The following is a 20,385-nucleotide window of genomic DNA, read 5'->3' as shown; positions in this document are numbered from 1 at the left end:
ATGAGGCTCCTCCTCCTCGCGCTCAACTGCGCCATGCTCTCCGTCGGCGCTGGCGGCGGGCCCCTCCTCATGCGCCTCTATTTCGTCCGCGGCGGCGTCCGCGTCTGGCTCTCCAGCTGGCTCGAGACGGGCGGCTGGCCCATCATCTTCGTCCCCCTCGCCGCGGCCTACTTCCGCCGCCGCGCCGCCGAGGGCCCCTCCGCCCGCCTCGTCCTCATGGACCCCTTCCTCTTCGTCGCCTCGGCCGTCATCGGGGTCCTCACGGGCCTTGACGACTACCTCTACGCGTACGGCGTGGCGCGGCTCCCCGTCTCGACGTCGGCCCTGCTCCTCGCCACGCAGCTGGGCTTCACGGCCTTGTTTGCATTCCTCCTGGTGAGGCAGCTGTTCACGTCGTACTCGATCAACTCGATATTCCTGTTGACGATGGGTGCCGGGGTGCTGGCGATGCACTCGAGCAGCGACCGGCCGAAGGGGGAGTCGAACCGGGAGTACTATGCGGGGTTCTTCATGACGCTCGGGGCGGCGGTGCTGTACGGGTTCATACTACCGCTGGTGGAGCTGATGTACAAGAAGGCCAAGCAGGCGATCACGTACTCGCTGGTGTTGGAGATTCAGTTGGTGATGTGCTTCTTCGCCACCGTTTTCTGCACCATCGGCATGCTGGTCAACAAGGACTTCCAGGTTCTTCTCTCTCTCACAACCTCGACCCTGTCCTCTTAGGTTCATCACAATCATCGATCGTGTAAAATTCACTTGGTTTTCATGTGGTTTCCCCCATTTTTGTCTTAGAAATCGGTATTTCTGGTTTGATGAACCAGCTTCATATGAACCAGATCGGGTTTTTTCCCCGATTCCGCTTGATTCGTTTTCTGCCTTGTTCATATTCACACAAGAAATTAGAGGATTCAAAAAGTCAGTGATTAAAATTCAGTTTGCAACGATGTTTGCTTATGTTTGACCGAAACTTTTACTTTTCTATCAATCCCCATCTAAAAAAATTGTGACAAAAAATTGCATGTGAAATTACGTATTGAAACGTATACATTACAAAAGTTTCAGCTATTATAGGTTGAGAAAAAGAAGCCAACGTGCCTTGGTGTCAAGATTTGAACTAAACAAGATTCCAATCTAAAGCAAAATTTGAAAATTTAGGGAAGATTTGCCTATCACGAAAGTTTGGTCTATTACAGGAGACTGTTAACAGCTATTGCCGAGAAGTAGGTACGATAGGAAGACGGTAATCAATACTTTCTACTCGAGCTACATCACGTACTGTTTACACTACAACCCCAGGAAAAATGAGGGTCACGGACTGCGTTGTCCTTATTGTAGTTTTCCAACCTGATAGGACAAATAACAACAAGCCGGCTAAAAGATCAATTGCTGTCTCCGTCTTCATTTTCAACATAACATGGCATCGTTGATTCCATCCAGTCAATTTTAGATAGTAACGTATGGAGTTAGTGGGGGTAGGCCAGCTGCAGTCATAGAATCCTGTTTTCTTGTTTTCCCTTGTTTTGAGCGATGAGCCCTAAGGATGCTCGCTGACCTCATATGTTTACGCAGGCGATTCCTAGAGAAGCCAGGAACTTCGAGCTCGGAGAAGCCCGGTACTACGTGGTGCTCGCGTGGAACGCGATCGTCTTTCAGTTCTTTTTCTTGGGAGCCATAGGAGTCATCTTCTATTCTTCCTCCCTGTTCTCAGGGATTGTCATCGCCGTTCTCCTCCCGATCACAGAGATCCTTGGGGTCATATGCTTCCAGGAGAAGTTCCAGGTGGAGAAGGCCGTGTCCCTGATCCTCTCTCTCTGGGGCTTTGCCTCGTATTTCTACGGCGAATTCAAAGTTGCCAAGAAGGACAAGCAGCAACCGCAGCAGCTGCAGCAGCAAGAGGCCGAAGGGCATCAGCAGGGCCTTCCTTGAAGGTGAACAAGTGAAAGACATGGCTTATACTTAGCCTAAGTAACAAGAGGGCCTTCTACATTATTCGCGAGGCGATTGCTGTCAGCCTGCCATTGCATACCATCCCACAGCACTGCTACTCGCGAACTGCATCATAGTAGAATTTATCTAGCCTTTCTTTCCGAGGTAGATGTGTAACAACGTGAGGGAAAAGAATTGAATCGTAGTTGGAAAAAAGAGCGAGTCAAAGTTGGAAAAATAAAACAGAATTGTAAATTGGAGTTGAAGAGTGTTAGTGTTGCTGCATATCTGCATGTTATAATGTAATGTGGCAGTTGGATTCTCTCGCACATGCAACCCCAAAAGTTGGAGCTGAACAGAGTAGAGACTCTGTTTTTGGCAGGAACAGAACAACCTAGTGATGAGCGAGACAGAGGGACAATAACAAAAGCCAGGGAGTTTCGGAACATGCCCTCTTCAGTTTTCCATTCGTTCGCCTTCGCCCTCTTGTTTATGTTTCTCCCTGTTCATCGAAGCTGAATAGCCTGAATTAACCCGAAACGAATCATGTGGTGTCTAATACAGTCATGCTAGTCGAGACAAGGACATGGAATCGCCAGACTGATTGAAGCAGCCGATCAACAATGAAATAAGTGCACGTAATCAATCAGAAAAATAGAACGCAAGACACATTACTGGTGACTTTGTATTAGAAAAAGTACTGCACTTCTAGCTTTCTGGCCCTGTTAATCAACCATTAAAGGTAGGGAGATAGATCACCTTGCAGGATGGCGACAGATGTAGAGGCCTTCACTTCGTTCATCAAACGAAACTATCAAGAAAGGAAAATACCAAAAAAAAAAAAAAACAAAGTCCACCAACAAAGTGAATACGACACAAAAAGTTTCCCAGCGAGAAATTCATAGATTAGTAGCTCCTTTATGGCCATATGATGATCTCGATGATGCTCTCTGCTTGGTAAAAGCAGCAGCTTTTCCTTTTCTGCGATACCTAACATTTGTCTCGATGTCGACAGCTCTAAATTGACTATTGAAGCCACGTAAAGATACAGGGTGACAAACTTCAAATTTTACCCCTCTCTTCCACAGCACAACTGCTCTCGTTTTAAGTTTCATCACACAGATTTTGGCTACCCCTGAAGCTAAGGATGCAAAGCAGCTTTCTCCTTGTGATTTTTCTTGGTTATCTGTTTCTGAAACGGCTTTAAAACTACAGGGAATGGGTTCTCCATAAAGAGCCACGTGGAAAGGAGAAAGCGCATCAACAAGGGAAAATGCAGTCTCCACTCATGTTAAGTAGCCACGTGGAAAAGAGAAAGCAACAGAAAATACGACATTCAAGTTTAATTCGTCTAATGAGATGTACAGATCTAGACCCCGTCTGGATGGTATGCAGTTTTAAAGTTTTAGGATTAGTGCTTAATAGCAAGCCCATAAAAAAAAAAGGTTAAAATTGACTTAAAATTCGATACAAGTTTTAAGATTTATAATGCTATTATCTTTCTCTTTTTTTTTAGATAAGATGATGCAATCTCGTTCCACAGATATTTTTAGCCTAGGGCAAGAATCAGTTTTCAGCAAGCTCGACTACCATTTCAAGGAATTGATTAAAATCAACAGTTTCCAATCTCGACAAAACTTGATAAGTGTGTCCGTTCCGCATAATCAAGATATGAATTCAAACCGTCACATTTGCGCATTCTCTTGATACCATCTTTGGCTCGCAGATCCATGTGCTTCCGATAATCATCTGGTGCACATGGGACGAGAAGACTACCACAGTCAATGACCATTAGTCATATGCTCAAAATAGATTGTAATAACTCGATGGGAAAATTATCCGAAAAGTCATAAATCTATTATATTTTTACCAATTCAATCCTAAAATATTTAAGCTTATCACTTTAGTTTTAAATATTTTCACTTTTTATCAACCGAGTCCATCCGACTAATTTTGACTGTTATTTAGTAAATATTTTAATATGTTTTATTTTTTCCTTTGTTCTTTAATTTATGGGTTCTTTTTCTCAATGGCCAGTTTGGGTTTAGAGATGATCGATTTCGAGATGAGTGGTTCTCATCTTAGAATCAAGGACCACCCGCTAGGAATTGGTTCTGCAAAATAGGAAGCGTGAATCACCCACTCGTTTCATGAACCCACCCGAGAATTGAACCACCGGATGGGTCTGTGAAATCACTCCTATCGAGTAATGATCACTACATTACTTGAAAAATTTTACCCAAATTATTAACGACATCAATACTTTATCAACAAAAAAGGACCCGTCAACTCTCACAAACAATTTGGACCAAAAAAAAAAAAAACTCTCACAAACAACATTTCACCAAAAAAAAAAAATCTCACAAACAACTTAGGATTGGATACGGTTTATGCGAGCCTTAATAGATTTTCAGGTTAATAAAAAAGAATTAATGTTGGGTCTCCTCTCCCTCAACTTCTCCTTGGAAAAAGAGGACTCTTGCTGTACTTCCCTTCCTCTGTTTCTACCAAGCAAAAAAGCAAAACAGAGTCTGTATTACAAGGGTCATAGTCTTCCCCGACCATTCCTGGAAATGGAAGACTCTGGCTGCTTTTTGTTGTGAATGAATGAGTCAAATATATCACTAAAATGAAAAGAATAGTCAGTTATAAATCAAAGTGTGCAGTTATGAAGCTTCCCTTGCCACATATATATATATATCATATAAATAGGTTAGGTCGATTGGTCCGGATGAGCGATTCTCACCTGAAAACGAGAACCGGACGGGTACCTGTTAATTCCAACGAATTGGAACCAAGAACCAGATCAGTAACGATAAAAACCACCCAAAAACGAGCTGGTTTGGTTCGATCCGGGTGGATCTCAATTTTTTTTGCTTGCTCACCCCTAGTTTGGGCCTTCACTCGGCTAGGCAAGACTACCTCACCCACGGTCGACGAGGCTAGCCTCACTTAGATCTAGGCAAGGCCAGCCGAGGGTCGTGACCCTCACATGTGGCCGCGATGGCCTCCCCCAAATCTGGGCGAGGTTGGGTGACCCTTGCCCAGCAACCGGTGACCCATGCTGATCACCGGGGAAAAAAAAAGCCCATAAAATTTTTTTTAAAAGGGAAAAGGAAAACTAAAATAAAATAAATAAAAATAAAAATTAGAAACTATGTTAATATGTTATTAACAATTATTTGTATCAGTGTCGACCATGCCACGTAGGACGATCGGCATTCATGTCGGCGATTTCAGTCCAAAATTGATTAGATGAACTCAATCGACAAAAAGTGAAAATGCTTAAGACTAAATTGGTAAGCTTAAAAGATTTAGGATTGATTTGGTAAAAGTATAATAGGTTTATGAATTTTTGAATACTTTTTCCTAACGTGGTGAATGAGAAATTCTTCAGCACGAATATCACAGTGTTCAAGAGAGAACGTTTGTCCGGTTGAAAGAAGGGAAACTCTTCGATCCAAAAAAAAGGGGGGAACTCCACTTTGCGTCTCCTTTTATTTCGTAAAAAATGAATAATTCGAAAGACAATCTCCTAAAAAGGATCGCGTGTATCGCTCATCAAAACGAGCGCACGAAATTTTTGTCTAATTTACTTCAAGAGACTATCTTTAGAAAAACTTCTTTTGAATTATTATACTTTGCGAAAGGAGACGGAGACTACCACACTTTCCGGTGCGGCTTAATGAAAACAGAGGCTTCTCCGTAGGTTTTGCTAAAGCAAGTCAAAGCTCCCCTTCCCAGGAATCTCTCTTTCTTTCTAGCTCGCCAATAAATCCAAATGATCCCCCCAAACCCGAAGCACAACTTCCCTTTCTCCATCATTTCTCTGGGCATTTGGTTTGATCCGCCGCATCTCCAGCAACCTTATTCCCTTGTTTCTACATGCACCCAAAAAAAAAAAAATCATAGTAAAAGCAACCATCTGAATTCTCCTAATTATCTGACCCAAAAAAAAAAAAAAATTCTCCTAATTAAAATCAGGTTCAGGCACATGGGAAATGACCATGTTACATGGATGCTCTAATTAACAATTCGAGGACGTTTTGTCTACTTAATTTGCACTTAAATATAAAATGAAAATAAATATCAATAAATTCAAATGATTTGAAAGCTTTGACTTTCGGATTTTTTTAGGATGCCAAGTGAAAATTAACACATCCACAACTCCCACGCCATCCTATCCACCTACGAGCCCCAGCTCTGCACCACCCCAGCTCTGCACCACCGCCTGATCTCACGTCGCCCCCAACCCCAACTCCTACCACCAACAGTCCTATTCCACCACCACCTCATTCGACTCCACCTCCACCTCCACCTCCAGTACCAACACCGAACCCTGGCTCACAGCCGCCGCGATCACCACCTTCCTCCTCTCCCACTTCTCCAATCAGCCAACCGCCGACAAAGCCAGCAAGTGCGCCAGGCCCCTCTAAGAGTTCAAGCCGACCACCAAAATCATCACCCCCAAAAGCGTCACCACCCTACAACAATCTCGCGCCTCCTCCAAATAATGTGTACACCCCGCCCATCTATGGCGGGCCATCGCCGCGCAGATCACTAACCCCGTCATCCTCGGCTCTTCCTCCACTACCTCCTTCCTCTGGAGGAGGGAACCACACCACAGTGATTGCGGTATGCGTGTCGCTAGGTGGCGTCTTCATTCTGGCGTTCCTCGCACTGGGGCTCCTCTGTTTGGCTAAGAAGAAGAAGCCGGTGATGGCCCCTGCAGCAGCAGCAGCCGCTGCTTGCGTGGATGTGGAGGAACAAGAAGTAGTCCATGAGGTTATAACAACCGGGCCATGCGGAGAACAGTCGGCGACAGTCGACATCGAGGACTTCATCGAAATTCATGCAGCGGGTGGTGCCGAGACCGGTTCTAGGGTTGGTATAGTTGCTGCTGGGGCTCAAGCTTCTTGCGAACTTGGGCCGACCGGTGGTTCGTGCCATGACGGTTCGGGACGTAACAGCAACTGCTGAGTCTGCGAAACTCAGTCTGACCTCGAACCGTGCGCAGCGGTGAGATTTTCTTGGTTGTCACGAGCTCGCGACACCTCGTTCTTGTGGGGGAAGAGATCGTATCTGGCATGTGTGTGTTCATGCTTTAGGGTTGTGGACTGGATTGGATGGACTGGAATGAATAGTGTTTTTTTTTTTTTGGTTGCTATTGACGTGAGTTTGCCATGCACAGAAACTTTGAAGTGACGTAAGCATGGGCAAATTGTCCTCTTTTTGTTAAAATTGTTTTCTTGGATTTGTGGTCATTCGTTTTACATTTTCTTTGGATTGATGACAATGATTAAAACCTATTTTGCATGTTTAAATATGAGAATCCAATTCGTAATTAATTAAGCCGTTCCACGTCTATAATATTTACATGCTTCATAGGTATACTACCTTTCGATTTCGAACGTATGATGTGATCGATATACTAATCTTATTCGGGTGTACTTAAATTCAACTCGACGCTATCATGATATGTAAACATGAATTTTCAGATCTAGCTGTGAATGTCACGGGCCAGCACTTGGGATTGCGGTCTTGCTGTGAACACTTAGCTCCTTTTGACTAATTCGACATTTAATTGAGTCATCTAATCTCAGCTTCCTTCGCTAGCTCACTTGCTTATTAGAATCGTATAAACAAACCCTTAGGTTCCATGTAATTTGTTGATAACTTACCGGCCCTTCTATGAAGTTATCAACTTTTTATAGTTTTTTTTTTAATTTGAACCTTTTATAGTTTATGTATGAGCACTTTTTGCACTAACTTACCAACTTCTATTTGCATAACTTACGTATTCGCATTGTCTTCCCTGGAAAATCATGGGACTTTCCAACATTACTCAGCATCCGCATTAATTATGAAATTCATCATAATACTAGTGTACATCTCTATTATTAGCCCTTGGATTAGTGTACATTTCTAAGTTTACCCCTTGGATTATCCTTTTGGGCTCCCCTTTTGGGGTTAGAACTGGAATGCTTCTCGTGGGCCTGTATTAGAGATCTAATGCCTTATAAAAGCAAAATCATCCAATGGGCCAAATCAAAAAGATAAGTGCTTGCGAGTCTAGGCCTAATAAGCATGCAATTAAGCATACGAACATATTTGCTTTTGCAGCATTTATGTTACGATTACGAAGCGGTTAGAGATAATGACATAAATTGTTTATTAACTTTGGCCCAATATGTAATGTGATCCTCGAACTTTTAATTTATTAAATATGGTCCATGAACTTTAACTTAATGCATAATGTGGTCCTTCAACTTTTAATTTGTCAAATATGATCCCTAAACTTTTAGTACATGTTCAATGTAATACTGAATTACTAAAAAATATTTAATGTTATCCCTTCATTAATTCAAGACGAGGGACCACTTTGAACAATTTTTTATAGCCCAAAGACTAAAATAAACATATACCAAAAGTTCATGGACCACATTGATCAAATTAAAAGTTCAAGGATAATGTTGCACATCGAGATAATATTCATGAATTATATTGGACAATCAAAAATTCATGAACAACATTTCATATCAAGCCAAAGTTCATAGATTATTTGCGTTATTTTTCCCAAAGTACTTGCCTCCACGTTCAAAACCGTCGTGAAGTGTTTCATAATGAAACAGCAAGTACCCGAGTGTGTTTTTACAACCAAATATCTAGACTCTTTTTTTCTTTTCAATCAAGTACCTCAACTTTTAAAATTTAGTTCCATGTGAGGCCTCCATTAAAGTCGCGGACGGAAAATGCCAACGCGACAGTAACGTTCTTAAGTTGTCATAATTTGTTCTTATTATCATCATCCGATGTGGCCTCTTGAAATGATGCCACGTTTGCCTGCAGAGACATATTGGACGACTAAGATCGCCAAAGTCAACACACACTCTCTCTTCCTTTATCAACCAACACGTAAATGAAAATGGTATCATCTATCTTGAGTAATCGAGCCACGTTAGCACTTGTGCTTTATTTTTTGCTGAATAAGCGAGCCACAATAGTAAAAGTTGTATGATGTAGCAATTTATTGATCACACACCTTATGTTGTGCCCGATTGAGAAATTGATATATGTGATTGAATTAAAAGTAAGTTTAGGTACTCGATCATCATATAACAGACAGTTCAAATACTTGTGATGTCATTGGATTTATTCCTTTTTCTTATCAAGGTGGCCCTAGTCTAGCTGCCAACTCTCGCAATTTTATTATCAAGATTTAACTTATCTAACATGTCCCAAGGCCTTAGCTAATTGTACTGGCTGAAACTTCTTTTCCTGGCTACTTGTGATCATAAATAGGTACTTTTAAGGTTGTTCTGGTGCTTCATGACATTATTATGTTTAAACTTAGATTATTTTTTTTTTGCACAACTCAAAGATTTATTTATTTAGTATCTTTTTTTCTTGGGGGTACTCATGGTCACTTCTAACTATTACCGTAATTAGTTGGCGTGTTAGGAGATGTCCAGTGAAAAAATTGGAGGTCCGGTTGCGTGTGACCTGTTTAGCGATTCGAGGCCACCACATGTCTGAACTTAATTGATTAATGGGACTTGCAGGTTTTCCCTAGATCCAAGAAGCTTGGCAAAATCGCAGAAATGCCTCCAGAGCCCCAAATCTCACTCTACAAATCAGTCCTCAGACAAAGCTTACGTAGGTTATATTTGGCTCGGCTTTCGAGAAAAGTCATTAGAAAAATGCAAAGTGCATTAGGTTAAAGTGATTTTTTGAAATGCTAGTAACGTTTGATAAATTATAATTTAAAAGTTCGTTCAGGGGCAATTTTGATTTAAATGTAGTTTGAAAAAAGCACACTTTGCAAATGACTTTTACTAATTTTCTCTTTTGAAAAGGCTCATTGGCAGATGAGACCAAATCTAGCGCTGGTGAGGACAGACCTGTCACCGGCCAAGCTAGATCTGGCCTCGCCGATGGCTGAGCCCTTCATCGGTGACATCATGCAAGGTAAGGATGTTTTCGAAATTAATGAAAGTTTACCGAGGGCAAAGTCAAAAGAAAAAAAAAATGTATTAGCATTTCGAAAATGATCAAAGCCCTATTCCCAAACGCACTCAAAGACCACCTTCGAAACCCCATTCTTCCTTTTCGTCTTCCTTCACTTCACTCTTGCCATCCCTAAATCCACAATCCTCACCCTTGATAGCCCCAAAATCTCATGCCTCCAATCTGGTGCCTCAATTCGTACATATGTTCGGTTCGATTCTAATCTCGGACCGGTAGGAGAGGAATCGGCTTCGAGCGAGGAATCAAATCAATGCTGGAAGTTGATAGAGAGGGGGACGCGATAAACGTACAATGTTTTTTTTTAAATCTTTTTTCATGTAAACTTTCAAGTTTTCTCCAAGCCACATCAGTGCCACGTGTTTTAAAAATAAATTAAAAATTACATCAGTATTTTTCATTAACTGAATTGGACAAAATTAGTTGAAAGACTTAACTGCATTAATTTTACAAGTTTTAGGATTTTATTGCACTTTCTCTAAATTTTAGGATTCAATTACACTTTTGTGATAAATTTCGAGATTTTTCATGCACGTATTCCTAAACTTACCATCTTGGTGACTTTAATAAATTAATGTTGATTCCAAATACCTTATTTGATTATTAATGTAGGCAAGTCAAAAACAAATAAGAGTTGATAATTTTCCATAAAAGTTAAAGTAATTTTAACTCATTGCCAAGTTACATAAATAATTTCGATAAAAAAAAGATTTACATAAATGAATGTATGGTTATTGAAATGATTGGTAATTGAAACAATTGGGTAATGTCGGCACATTCGTGAAAATGCTGGTAACTTATCAACGTGCTACTATCTAAATAAATGACCAGTCAAAATTTGTTACCAACAGATTTTGATAATTACCTACGTGGTCCACATTTCACCAGCAGCATTAGAAAGTATTCCCATTTTTTGCCATGGAATTTTAGACATAAGCGGAAAAGATCCGTGCGATCGACAAAAGTGGCAAGCACAGAACAATTAAAGACCGGTAACTTCGATTGCTCCGCCGCATTCGAGAAAAAAATCATGATAAAAAAAAAAAATTTTGAAAATAATTTTTCAGTTTTTTTTTTCCCGTTTCAGGTTGTGGAACTCATTTTTTGAACTTCAAGGCTTCATTTGTTTCGCGATTTCTTCTTCATTTTTCGGTGTTTAGATTGCTTAGGGAAAAGAGCCAATGAAAAATTTAATGATTAAATTCAGGAATTTATAACTAGATATCAGCGCTTGGACTATAAACTCTACGTCCGGACACGATAACCCCGAGGCTCGTGCACGGGCCCTAAGCAGTGGAGACGGGTCTGGAGGCTAGGGCTGGGTCCACTAGAGACGATCAAGGCCAAACCCTTGTCCATATAGGCCAAGCTCGAACCCTGGTGCCCGAGCTCGAGACACCAATGCTCATGTCGAGACCTTGACGTTGGTGCCCGGGACCATTGAGGTCGGGCCCAAGACGTCGGTGCTTATGCCCAAATCCCTAGGGCCTAGGGCAAACTCCATTAAGGTTGGGCATTGGTCGATAGAGGCTGGACTCGAGACCCTAGTGTCTTAAGTACATCAAGGCAAGGCCCGAGTCCAAAGATGTTCGGCTTGGGACACCAGTGTCGCGACCTAAAAATCAGGTTTCTAGGCTAATGGATTATCGGGTTAATTTTTCAACTAACCTAACTCGGACTCTCCCAAGTCCATACCAAATCGCAACTTAACATGCAAAAATATTTGAATTGGAGTCGCCACTAATCATTTTTAGAAACCTAAGTAAATTAGCGGGAGACCTAAATTACTTCTACGAACCGTAGATTCTAAGTTCGGGGACTTGATTACGCTAGATTACTCTAACGCCCTTTCGGTACCATTTTATTTCATGAAAAATTTTTGTCGGGCAACATTAATTGATTTTAACCTAAGTCACTAACAAAGGTCATCATGCGATTGCACAATCAATTAATTGAACATCCAGAAGTCAAGGTAATTGCATACGCAAAGACAAATTGTTCTCACTTTTGAATTTTTGCTTTTTTAATGAGATAAAGACTAACTTATATGCAATGCATGAATTTAATCTAAGATGCAAATGAATTAAATTAAATGCAAGGAAATCCTAAGCATGCACATGAAATTAATTTGATTAATTGCATGATGAACCTAGATGACGTGCAATTAAATGAAACTAATGTACAAATGATGTTACGATCTAATTAAATTGACTACATGACGTAAAGATCGAAACATGCAACATGCAAATTTTACGTATTCCAAACCTAGCATGCAAATGACATGGCAAGCTTATTTTATTTTTTTATATTTTCGGATTAATGAATGACCCTAAATAAAAATATGCCTAAAGATAATTATCTTACATATTTTAAGGTTCGGGTTTGCCTAATCCCTAACATATTAAAGATAAATTATTTTAGACATGAAAATCAATGCAAATATGCATACTCTATCCTAGAATGCAAATCTAAATCAACCTATTCTAAAATTAAATTAAACATGCAAGTTTTAATTTAAGGATGCAAATTTATCTAAAAATGCAATGCAATATCTTTTAGAATTTTAAATATCATGCAAGAGAATATTCATTCTAAAGATATTATGCCAATCAAATCAATCAAGAAAATGGATATCTCAACCGATTTTTGAATATCTGAATCCAATCTTTAATCTGTAATCTTACGGTTAACGGTTGAATTCAAATCCTTGCTTGTGGCAAGTTGCGGATTAGGAAAAGAAGATTTTCCTAATCAACTTGTGTGTGTGTGTGTGTTTTTTTTTTCAAAAGACGCATAATTTAAACATGCAATCAATCAAATATCGCAATGTTTAAATGAAACAACTGAATTCTCAAGAATATGCAATTGACTTCGGGATCTATGCAAAATAAGGTATCCAAATATTCAAAAATTAAAAAAAAAAAAAACATACCTTGATTGCAGGGTAAGCCTTCTTAATTCGAACTAGCACCACTAACACCCGCAACCTTTTGGGATCGGCAACTTTGGATTCACATGGACTTGATGACGTGAACTTGTCATGGGAGTGAGAGATTGCTAGGGGACTGAGAGATTAAGACGAACAACTCAGGAGATGAATGAGGAGGACTCCAAGATTGATGCCACCGCTTGATAAATTCTCGATTTCCTTGGCTGGACGCCTACTTTTGACCACCGAATAGCTTTCAACTGAGTTGAAATCACTGGAAGAGGTTCACGACCGGATTGCTCGTTGAGGAATGGCTTTTGGGGACTACTCAGGGCGCTCAAAGGACTTAGTTTGTGAGACCGCGGATCACCAGTTAGGCGAGCAACGGATCGAGCGGCTTGGATTAGTGACTCAGGGCTGATCTTCTCGGTTCCTCGGTGATAGCGACTCCACAAAAATTGACGACTGCCTTTTTGGGGGGAAACAACATCGAAGAACGGAATCTGATCTGGAACGCCAGGGGATAGTTGTGGGGTGATGCAGAATGTTCGCCGGCTTCTCGAGGTTGAACTCGTCGGACTCGTCAAGCAATGAGCGTAGCCGGGGTTGGAGCGGTTATTGTAACCGTGACACTAGCTATGAGACACAAATCGCATCAGCTGGAGGTTGCATAGGCATGATTGGATTTGCAGCTATGATCGGAGCTGCTGGACGTGGGGCTAGCAAGAAGAGAGTGTTTGCTGGACAACTTTTGCTTTTGCCTCTCTCTTTGCTCTTTTTCTTTTCTTTAGCTTCTTCTACATGTCAGGTGGAGAACATGGATGAAGATGAAGGGATGGGGGGCGTAGGGTCTTCACAGTGGCCAAGAATTACTTCTCTCAACCTCACTGTTTCTCATACGTTTCTCCCTCTCAATTTTCTCTCTCAACGTGGCTTGTGCGAAAAAAAATTGTGCGGCCTCCCCCCCTTGAACGTGCGCTAAGTTGTCTTATTTATTGGCACAGGAAACCTAAAAATAATCGTTGTAACGATCGTATCTTTTCGGTTTCGTAAAATATTCTGACCTAACTAAATAGATCCGTTCAAATATTTTTGTTCCAAAAAATCAATTCTGATTTTCGCGTGATCTCTTTGCAAACCGACAAATCCGATCAAATCTCCTTGTGTAACAACTTCTCTGCCCACTTCCTCTTTCTCCGCCCACTTAGTCCAATGTGTTTTATCTCGTTCATCGTCGATCGAATGCAACTACATGCATGCTATAAGAATAAAATAAAATAAAATGAACTAAGTGCAAACTATATGCAAGATGATTTAATTATTTTTTTGTAAGGACTAAAGTTAATCCTAATTTTTATGCAAAGGTTAATGACTAAAAAGGATGACCAAAATTTAGGTGTCAACAACCGGTGCTACTGTGTTGGGAACTCGGTGTTCGAGCCCGGGTCCATAAAGGTTGAGCCCAAGACCCCGGTGCTCATGCCCGCATATTAGTTCGTAGAGGCCGGGCTCTCGTGACCTCAAAGCCCGTGCCTAGGTCCGAGTCCATAGAGGCCAAGCCCGAGACCCTAGTACTCGTGCCGGGGTCGTTGACGCCCAAGATCAAGACCCCAATGCCATGCTTAGATCCCGGCGCTTAAGCCTAGGTCCATTAAGGCCATGGCTCGGAACTCCGACGCCCGTGCTCGAGACCAGGTCCCGAACGCTTGGGCCCATGTCCATCAAGGCCGAGCCCGAGCCCGAGACCCCCGACGTCCATGCCCGGGTCCTTGGTGCCTTGGCTCATGTGCCCATGTCGGAGTCCGAGTCCTTGGTCTTTGTGCCCATGTCCTCGTGCCCTGGACCAAGTTGGTCGAGGCTCGGCCGAGACCTCGGCACCTGGGCTTGTGTCCAATGAGGCCAAACTCGGGACCTTAGGCGTGTGTGCCCGGGGCCATCACGGCCGAGCTCTGGTCCATCAAGGTCAAGCCTAGGACCCTAGTGCCCGAGCCTGGATCCAGAGAGGCCGGGTTTGGAGCCCCGAAGCCGTACCTTGATCCTCGGCGCTCAAGATAGGGATCCTGTACCCCGGTCCTAAGCGCGGTCCCAACGCTTAGGGCTAGGACCCAATGCTTGAGATCGAGTCTCTAGTGCCGGGGCTAGGTCCATCGAGGTCGACCCTAGGACCCCGGTGCTTGTGCCGGTGCCATTGCTCGGGTCCCCGATTGCCTATGCGCAAGTCACTAACGCCCGAATAGCGTATGTTTAATTAGAAACATTAAAATTTTCCTTATCGAAGAACGAAAAATATTTTCTAGTCCATTTTCATGTTTCAACCAAACACCAACAGATATTGTCATTTTCTTGAAAAATATTTTTCAATCAAGAAACAAATGGAACCCGAGCATGCATACATTCTTTGACCGAAAATGATTTTCAGTTAGGCGATCATTTTTAGAAAACCAAACGCGAAAAAGTCCAGAAAACTAATTCGTAAAAAATCATTTCACTCAAACAAATACATCCTTAGTTAAAAGGGGATCGTCTTGCGATACTTATGAAAAAGGAAAAAAAAAATCTCTGTAATTTTCGACTCCAATGATTCCGAATAAATCCAAGCGGTTAGAATATCTATTTCGTTGTGATAACTTGAAAACCCTTGTCCCTATCTTTCTTGTTCAGACGTCACAACGCGGGCGCATTGTCCCTATCATAAGCCGCACAGAACCGGACTATTGAAATCTGTCCGAAAATGCGAATCCAAAGTTCGGTTGACCAAATGGCGACCGTTTAAGGTTGGCTGGAAATTCGGCACACGTCATGACCACGACAGGAATCGATGCAACATGAAACAATTCAGAAATGGCTTTTGATAATCCTTCTTGGCCAGTCAAACCCAGCAGTGATTTTTTGAAGTTTTGTCCACGAAAACGACTCCCACGACACGGAACGCGCGCGCGTCGCACCAAGCGTTAGTTTTGCGTAACGGCACGTCGCTTTTGAGTCTTCGGTATACTTATCGTCTCCTTGAAAAGAATGTTTTGCTCGCACGTGCTTTGTCTTTTTCTCTTTGTTAAAACTGTTTGCTTTTTCTAGTCGTGTGGGTTCACCGGTTGTGGTGGAGGTGGCTCGGAGATGTGTGGATTTCGATTTTCATCGTGTAGTCCAGTTATTGCAAAAAATAGTTAATACCATAAGAAATATCAAATCGATACATTCGTGCCATATTTATCCCAAAAGAAATTTCATGTCACCAAAAACTCGCGACAGGTCCGTTCGAAATTTACAATAAAATTGGAGCATAGGTGGTACGGATGTACCGAAATTTTAATGTCCGATATTTTATCTTTAATTTTCATATTTAATTATCACTGAACCTGGCCTTCGTGCTAGTATAAGTCGTTCTCGATTTTGATCGACTTCGTCATGGAAATCGATTAGCGTCCCACTTTTGAAGACAACCACTTCTCTTGTCAATGGCCTTTGCTTTAGTAAAAAGCTAAGACTACGTTTGACAATCAAGATAAAAATCAGGATAAGATAAATTTTATCATATCCCGTGTTTGGTTCCCGCTCAAGATAGGATACTGTGAATATAAAAGGGATATAGCCACGATATAATTATTCCATGGAAGAGGTAGGATAAAGATAGATAAGATTTCTTTTGTTCATGGTATAAAAATTATTTTTCTGAATAACAAACTTCTTATATAATAAAATTGAAATAATTATTATATTTAAATATATTTGAATTTTAATGTTAAAAAGAAAACTCAAAATAAAAAAAATAATTTTCATTTTTATCCATTATAAATCTTATTTATAATTTAATTTCTTTCTTCTTTATAATACATAGTTTGTATATGTGTGTGTCTATACACACACATATACATATATATATCCTAGTATCTATATCATTACATATTTTAAGTATAATAGTATAGTTTATTATTTAATAAAAAATTTATTAATAAATGATGGAAGAGAATCCAAATAATGATAAGAAGATATTTATAATTAAAAAATAAGTAAAAATAGAGTAGAAGAACCCAGATTTTAGTGAATATATTCAAACTTGAAAATGATTTTTCTAATCCTCGAAAAATGAGGGGCAATGAAATTTCTAAAAAAAAAAATCGCATCTCTATCTCCTTCTCATCTATATCTTTAATTGATGTGGAAGTTTCATAACTACTTTGTAATTTTTTAGTTCAGGGTCAAAGTCCACGAAAACAGTGCAAGAATTGAAACTTCTTCTCCTTCTTAACTTTCCAGTTCACAGCAAAAGTCTAAGAAAAGTAGAGAAAGAGTCAAACCTCCTTCTCCTCCGTAACTTTGCGTTTCATGTTGAAGTTTAACGAATATAGCGAGAGAGGCAAAGCTTTTCATAATCATAAACATGAACGGTTATATTTGCTTTCTCTTATCATATCTAGCAATGAATTACGAGATATTCTTACGGTTTTCGTTTGTTTATTTTCATATTTATTTACATTGATATATTGTAAATATCAAATCATGAATATAATATGATATGAGCATATCCGAAAGGTAAATGGTGTGAGAAGCGACTACGAAAAAAAGGTGTTATTACCACACAAGTCACCCTAGCGAGTATGACTTGTCAATTGTGGGGCACTGTTAGTGGCAGATAATGATATATGCCTTTGGCACCAATGCCCGCAATGTCTAATTCGTGCTACCTAGCGTGACCCTCGTATGCACTAACTCTTTGTAGGCTCATACGGCAGGTAACGCGCTCGGTTTGTATTGAAGGGGACACTTCGGCGATACGATATTTTGCCGTGCATCATCAACTATCAACAGTTGGATGACATTGATTGACCAAAAAAACAATTGATTGATTGACAAATCGAATCGCGACTTAATAAGTGCATTCGCCTCGGGTGTTAGAGCAGCCCGCTCGGCTGTCAGCTGTAAGTCTCATTCCTGACTCTTTATGCATTCTACTCATTTTATCCACGACGTGACACGTATGTTCGGTCACGATACAGGAGCCGTAGAGTAAATTACAGTTTTCCCCCTTTGGGAAAACTCCAATTTAGTGGCGCAATGTGTCATGATATTCCGCAAAAGATTCTAATTTGCCACCAAGCAAACCTCCCCATTCCAAGAGGCGAACGGACAGAGAAGAAAAACGACTACTTAATCTCCTCCGCAATTACTTTTCAAATGCACGCTTCTCCACCATTGCTTTCCTCTCCGCGAGCGCTCGCTGCGCCTGATCGTCTCTCGAGCTCAAACACTTTTATGGTGTTTGTTCCTGTTCTTTCTTTTTCCTTTGTGGGGGTGAACAGAAGAAACCTTAACTAGAAACAATCTCAAAGGGATCGGGCGGCAGAGAGAGAGAGAGCAGAGCGCACGCGAGCTTCGTCATGGGGGAAACCATGGAAGCGCCGCAGGGCAAAACCATGAGGCTCCTCCTCCTCGCGCTCAACTGCGCCATGCTCTCCCTCGGCACTTGCGGCGGCCCCCTCCTCATGCGCCTCTACTTCATCCGCGGCGGCGCCCGCGTCTGGCTCTCCAGCTGGCTCGAGACGGGCGGCTGGCCCATCATCTTCGTCCCCCTCGCCGCGGCCTACTTCCGCCGCCGCGCCGCCGAGGGCCCCTCCGCCCGCCTCATCCTCATGGACCCCTTCCTCTTCGTCGCCTCGGCCGTCATCGGGGTCCTCACGGGCCTCGACGACTACCTCTACGCGTACGGCGTGGCGCGGCTCCCTGTCTCGACGTCGGCCCTGCTCATCGCAACGCAGCTGGGCTTCACGGCCTTGTTCGCGTTCCTCCTGGTGAGGCAGCTGTTCACGTCGTACTCGATCAACTCGGTATTCCTGTTGACGATGGGGGCCGGGGTGCTGGCGATGCACTCGAGCAGCGACCGGCCAAAGGGGGAGTCGAACAGGGAGTACTACGCGGGGTTCTTCATGACGCTCGGGGCGGCGGCGCTGTACGGGTTCATATTGCCGCTGGTGGAGCTGATGTACAAGAAGGCCAAGCAGGCGATCACGTACTCGCTGGTGTTGGAGATTCAGTTGGTGATGTGCTTCTTCGCCACCGTTTTCTGCACCATCGGCATGCTGGTCAACAAGGACTTCCAGGTTCTTCTCTCTCTCACAACCTTCGACCCTGTCCTCTTAGGTTCATCACAATCATTGATCGTGTAAAATTCACTTGGTTTTCATGTGGTTTCCCCCATTTTTGTCTTAGAAATCGGTATTTCTGGTTTGATGAACCAGCTTCATATGAACCAGACCGGGTTTTGTCCCCGGTTCCGCTTGATTCGTTTTCTGCCTTGTTCATATTCACACAAGAAATTAGAGGATTCAAAAAGTCAGTGATTAAAATTCAGTTTGCAACGATGTTTGCTTATGTTTGACCGAAACTTTTACTTTTCTATCAATCCCCATCTAAAAAAATTGTGACAAAAAATTGCATGCGAAATTACGTATTGAAATTTATACATTACAAAAGTTTCAGCTATTGTAGGTTGAGAAAAAGAAACCAACGTGCCTTGGTGTCAAGATTTGAACTAAACAAGATTCCAATCTAAAGCAAAATTTGAAAATTTAGGGAAGATTTGCATATCACGAAAGTTTGCTCTATTATAGGAGACTGTTAACAGCTATTGCCGAGAAGTAGGCACGATAGGAAGACGGGAATCAATATTTCCTACTCAAGCTACATCACGTACTGTTTACACTGCAACCCCAGGAAAAATGAGGGTCACAGACTGCGTTGTCCTTATTGTAGTTTTCCAACCTGATAGGACAAATAACAAGAAGCCGGCTAAAAGATCAATTGCTGTCTCCGTCTTCATTTTTCAACTTAACATGACATCATTGATTCCATCTAGTCAATTTTAGATAGTAACGTATGGAGTTAGTGGGGGTAGGCGAGCCGCAGTCATAGAATCTTGTTTTCTTGTTTTCCCTTGTTTTGAGCGATGAGCCCTAAGGATGCTCGCTGACCTCATATGTTTACGCAGGCAATTCCTAGAGAAGCCAGGAAATACGAGCTCGGAGAAGCCCGGTACTACGTGGTGCTCGCGTGGAACGCCATCGTCTGGCAGTTCTTTTTCTTGGGAGCCATAGGAGTCATCTTCTATTCCTCCTCCCTGTTCTCGGGGATCGTCATCGCCGTTCTCCTCCCGATCACAGAGATCCTAGGGGTCATATGCTTCCAGGAGAAGTTCCAGGTGGAGAAGGCCGTGTCCCTGATCCTCTCTCTCTGGGGCTTTGCCTCGTACTTCTACGGCGAATTCAAAGTTGCCAAGAAGGACAAGCGGCAACCGCAGCAGCTGCAGCAGCAAGAGGCCGAAGGGCATCAACAGGGCCTTCCTTGAAGGTGAGCAAGTGAAAGACATGGCTTATACTAGTAACAAGAGGGCCTTCTACATTATTCGCGAGGCGATTGCTGTCAGCCTGCAATTGCATACTGTCCCACAGCGCTGCTACTCGCGAACTGCATCATAGTAGAATTTATCTAGCCTTTCTTTACCGTCTTCCGAG

At 42.1% G+C, this 20,385-nt stretch overlaps 2 protein-coding genes across 2 annotated transcripts in view; both read left to right on the top strand.

Moving 5' to 3' along the window:
* On the top strand, positions 1 to 17,170 carry LOC115733768 (purine permease 3-like). Its single transcript, XM_048275119.1, has 3 exons — positions 1 to 684; positions 1,570 to 1,752; positions 17,159 to 17,170. Exons 1-3 carry the CDS (start codon positions 1 to 3, stop codon positions 17,159 to 17,161), a joined length of 870 nt encoding a protein of 289 aa, XP_048131076.1. The 3' UTR covers positions 17,162 to 17,170.
* LOC115749871 (purine permease 3-like) overlaps positions 1 to 20,385 on the top strand; it is a 33,445-nt gene that overhangs the window by 66 nt on the left and 12,994 nt on the right. The window contains exons 2-3 of the mRNA XM_048275117.1: positions 18,262 to 18,975; positions 19,863 to 20,248. Coding sequence (XP_048131074.1) covers positions 18,262 to 18,975; positions 19,863 to 20,219 — 1,071 coding nt within the window. The 3' untranslated portion in view covers positions 20,220 to 20,248. The remainder of the gene's footprint in view (positions 1 to 18,261; positions 18,976 to 19,862; positions 20,249 to 20,385) is intronic.

Source organism: Rhodamnia argentea, chromosome 2 (genome assembly GCF_020921035.1).
Source record: "Rhodamnia argentea isolate NSW1041297 chromosome 2, ASM2092103v1, whole genome shotgun sequence".
Lineage (NCBI taxonomy): Eukaryota > Viridiplantae > Streptophyta > Magnoliopsida > Myrtales > Myrtaceae > Rhodamnia > Rhodamnia argentea.
The sequence above is the reverse complement of the archived record's forward strand: the minus strand, read 5'-3'. Positions and strand labels throughout refer to the sequence as shown.

Excerpts from the sequence above, each read along its gene's own strand:
- LOC115733768 (XM_048275119.1), top strand. The coding sequence starts at position 1 with ATGAGGCTCCTCCTCCTCGCGCTCAACTGCGCCATGCTCTCCGTCGGC. Across the intron at positions 685-1,569 it reads TGGTCAACAAGGACTTCCAG|GCGATTCCTAGAGAAGCCAG; the intron begins GTTCTTCTCTCT and ends ATGTTTACGCAG.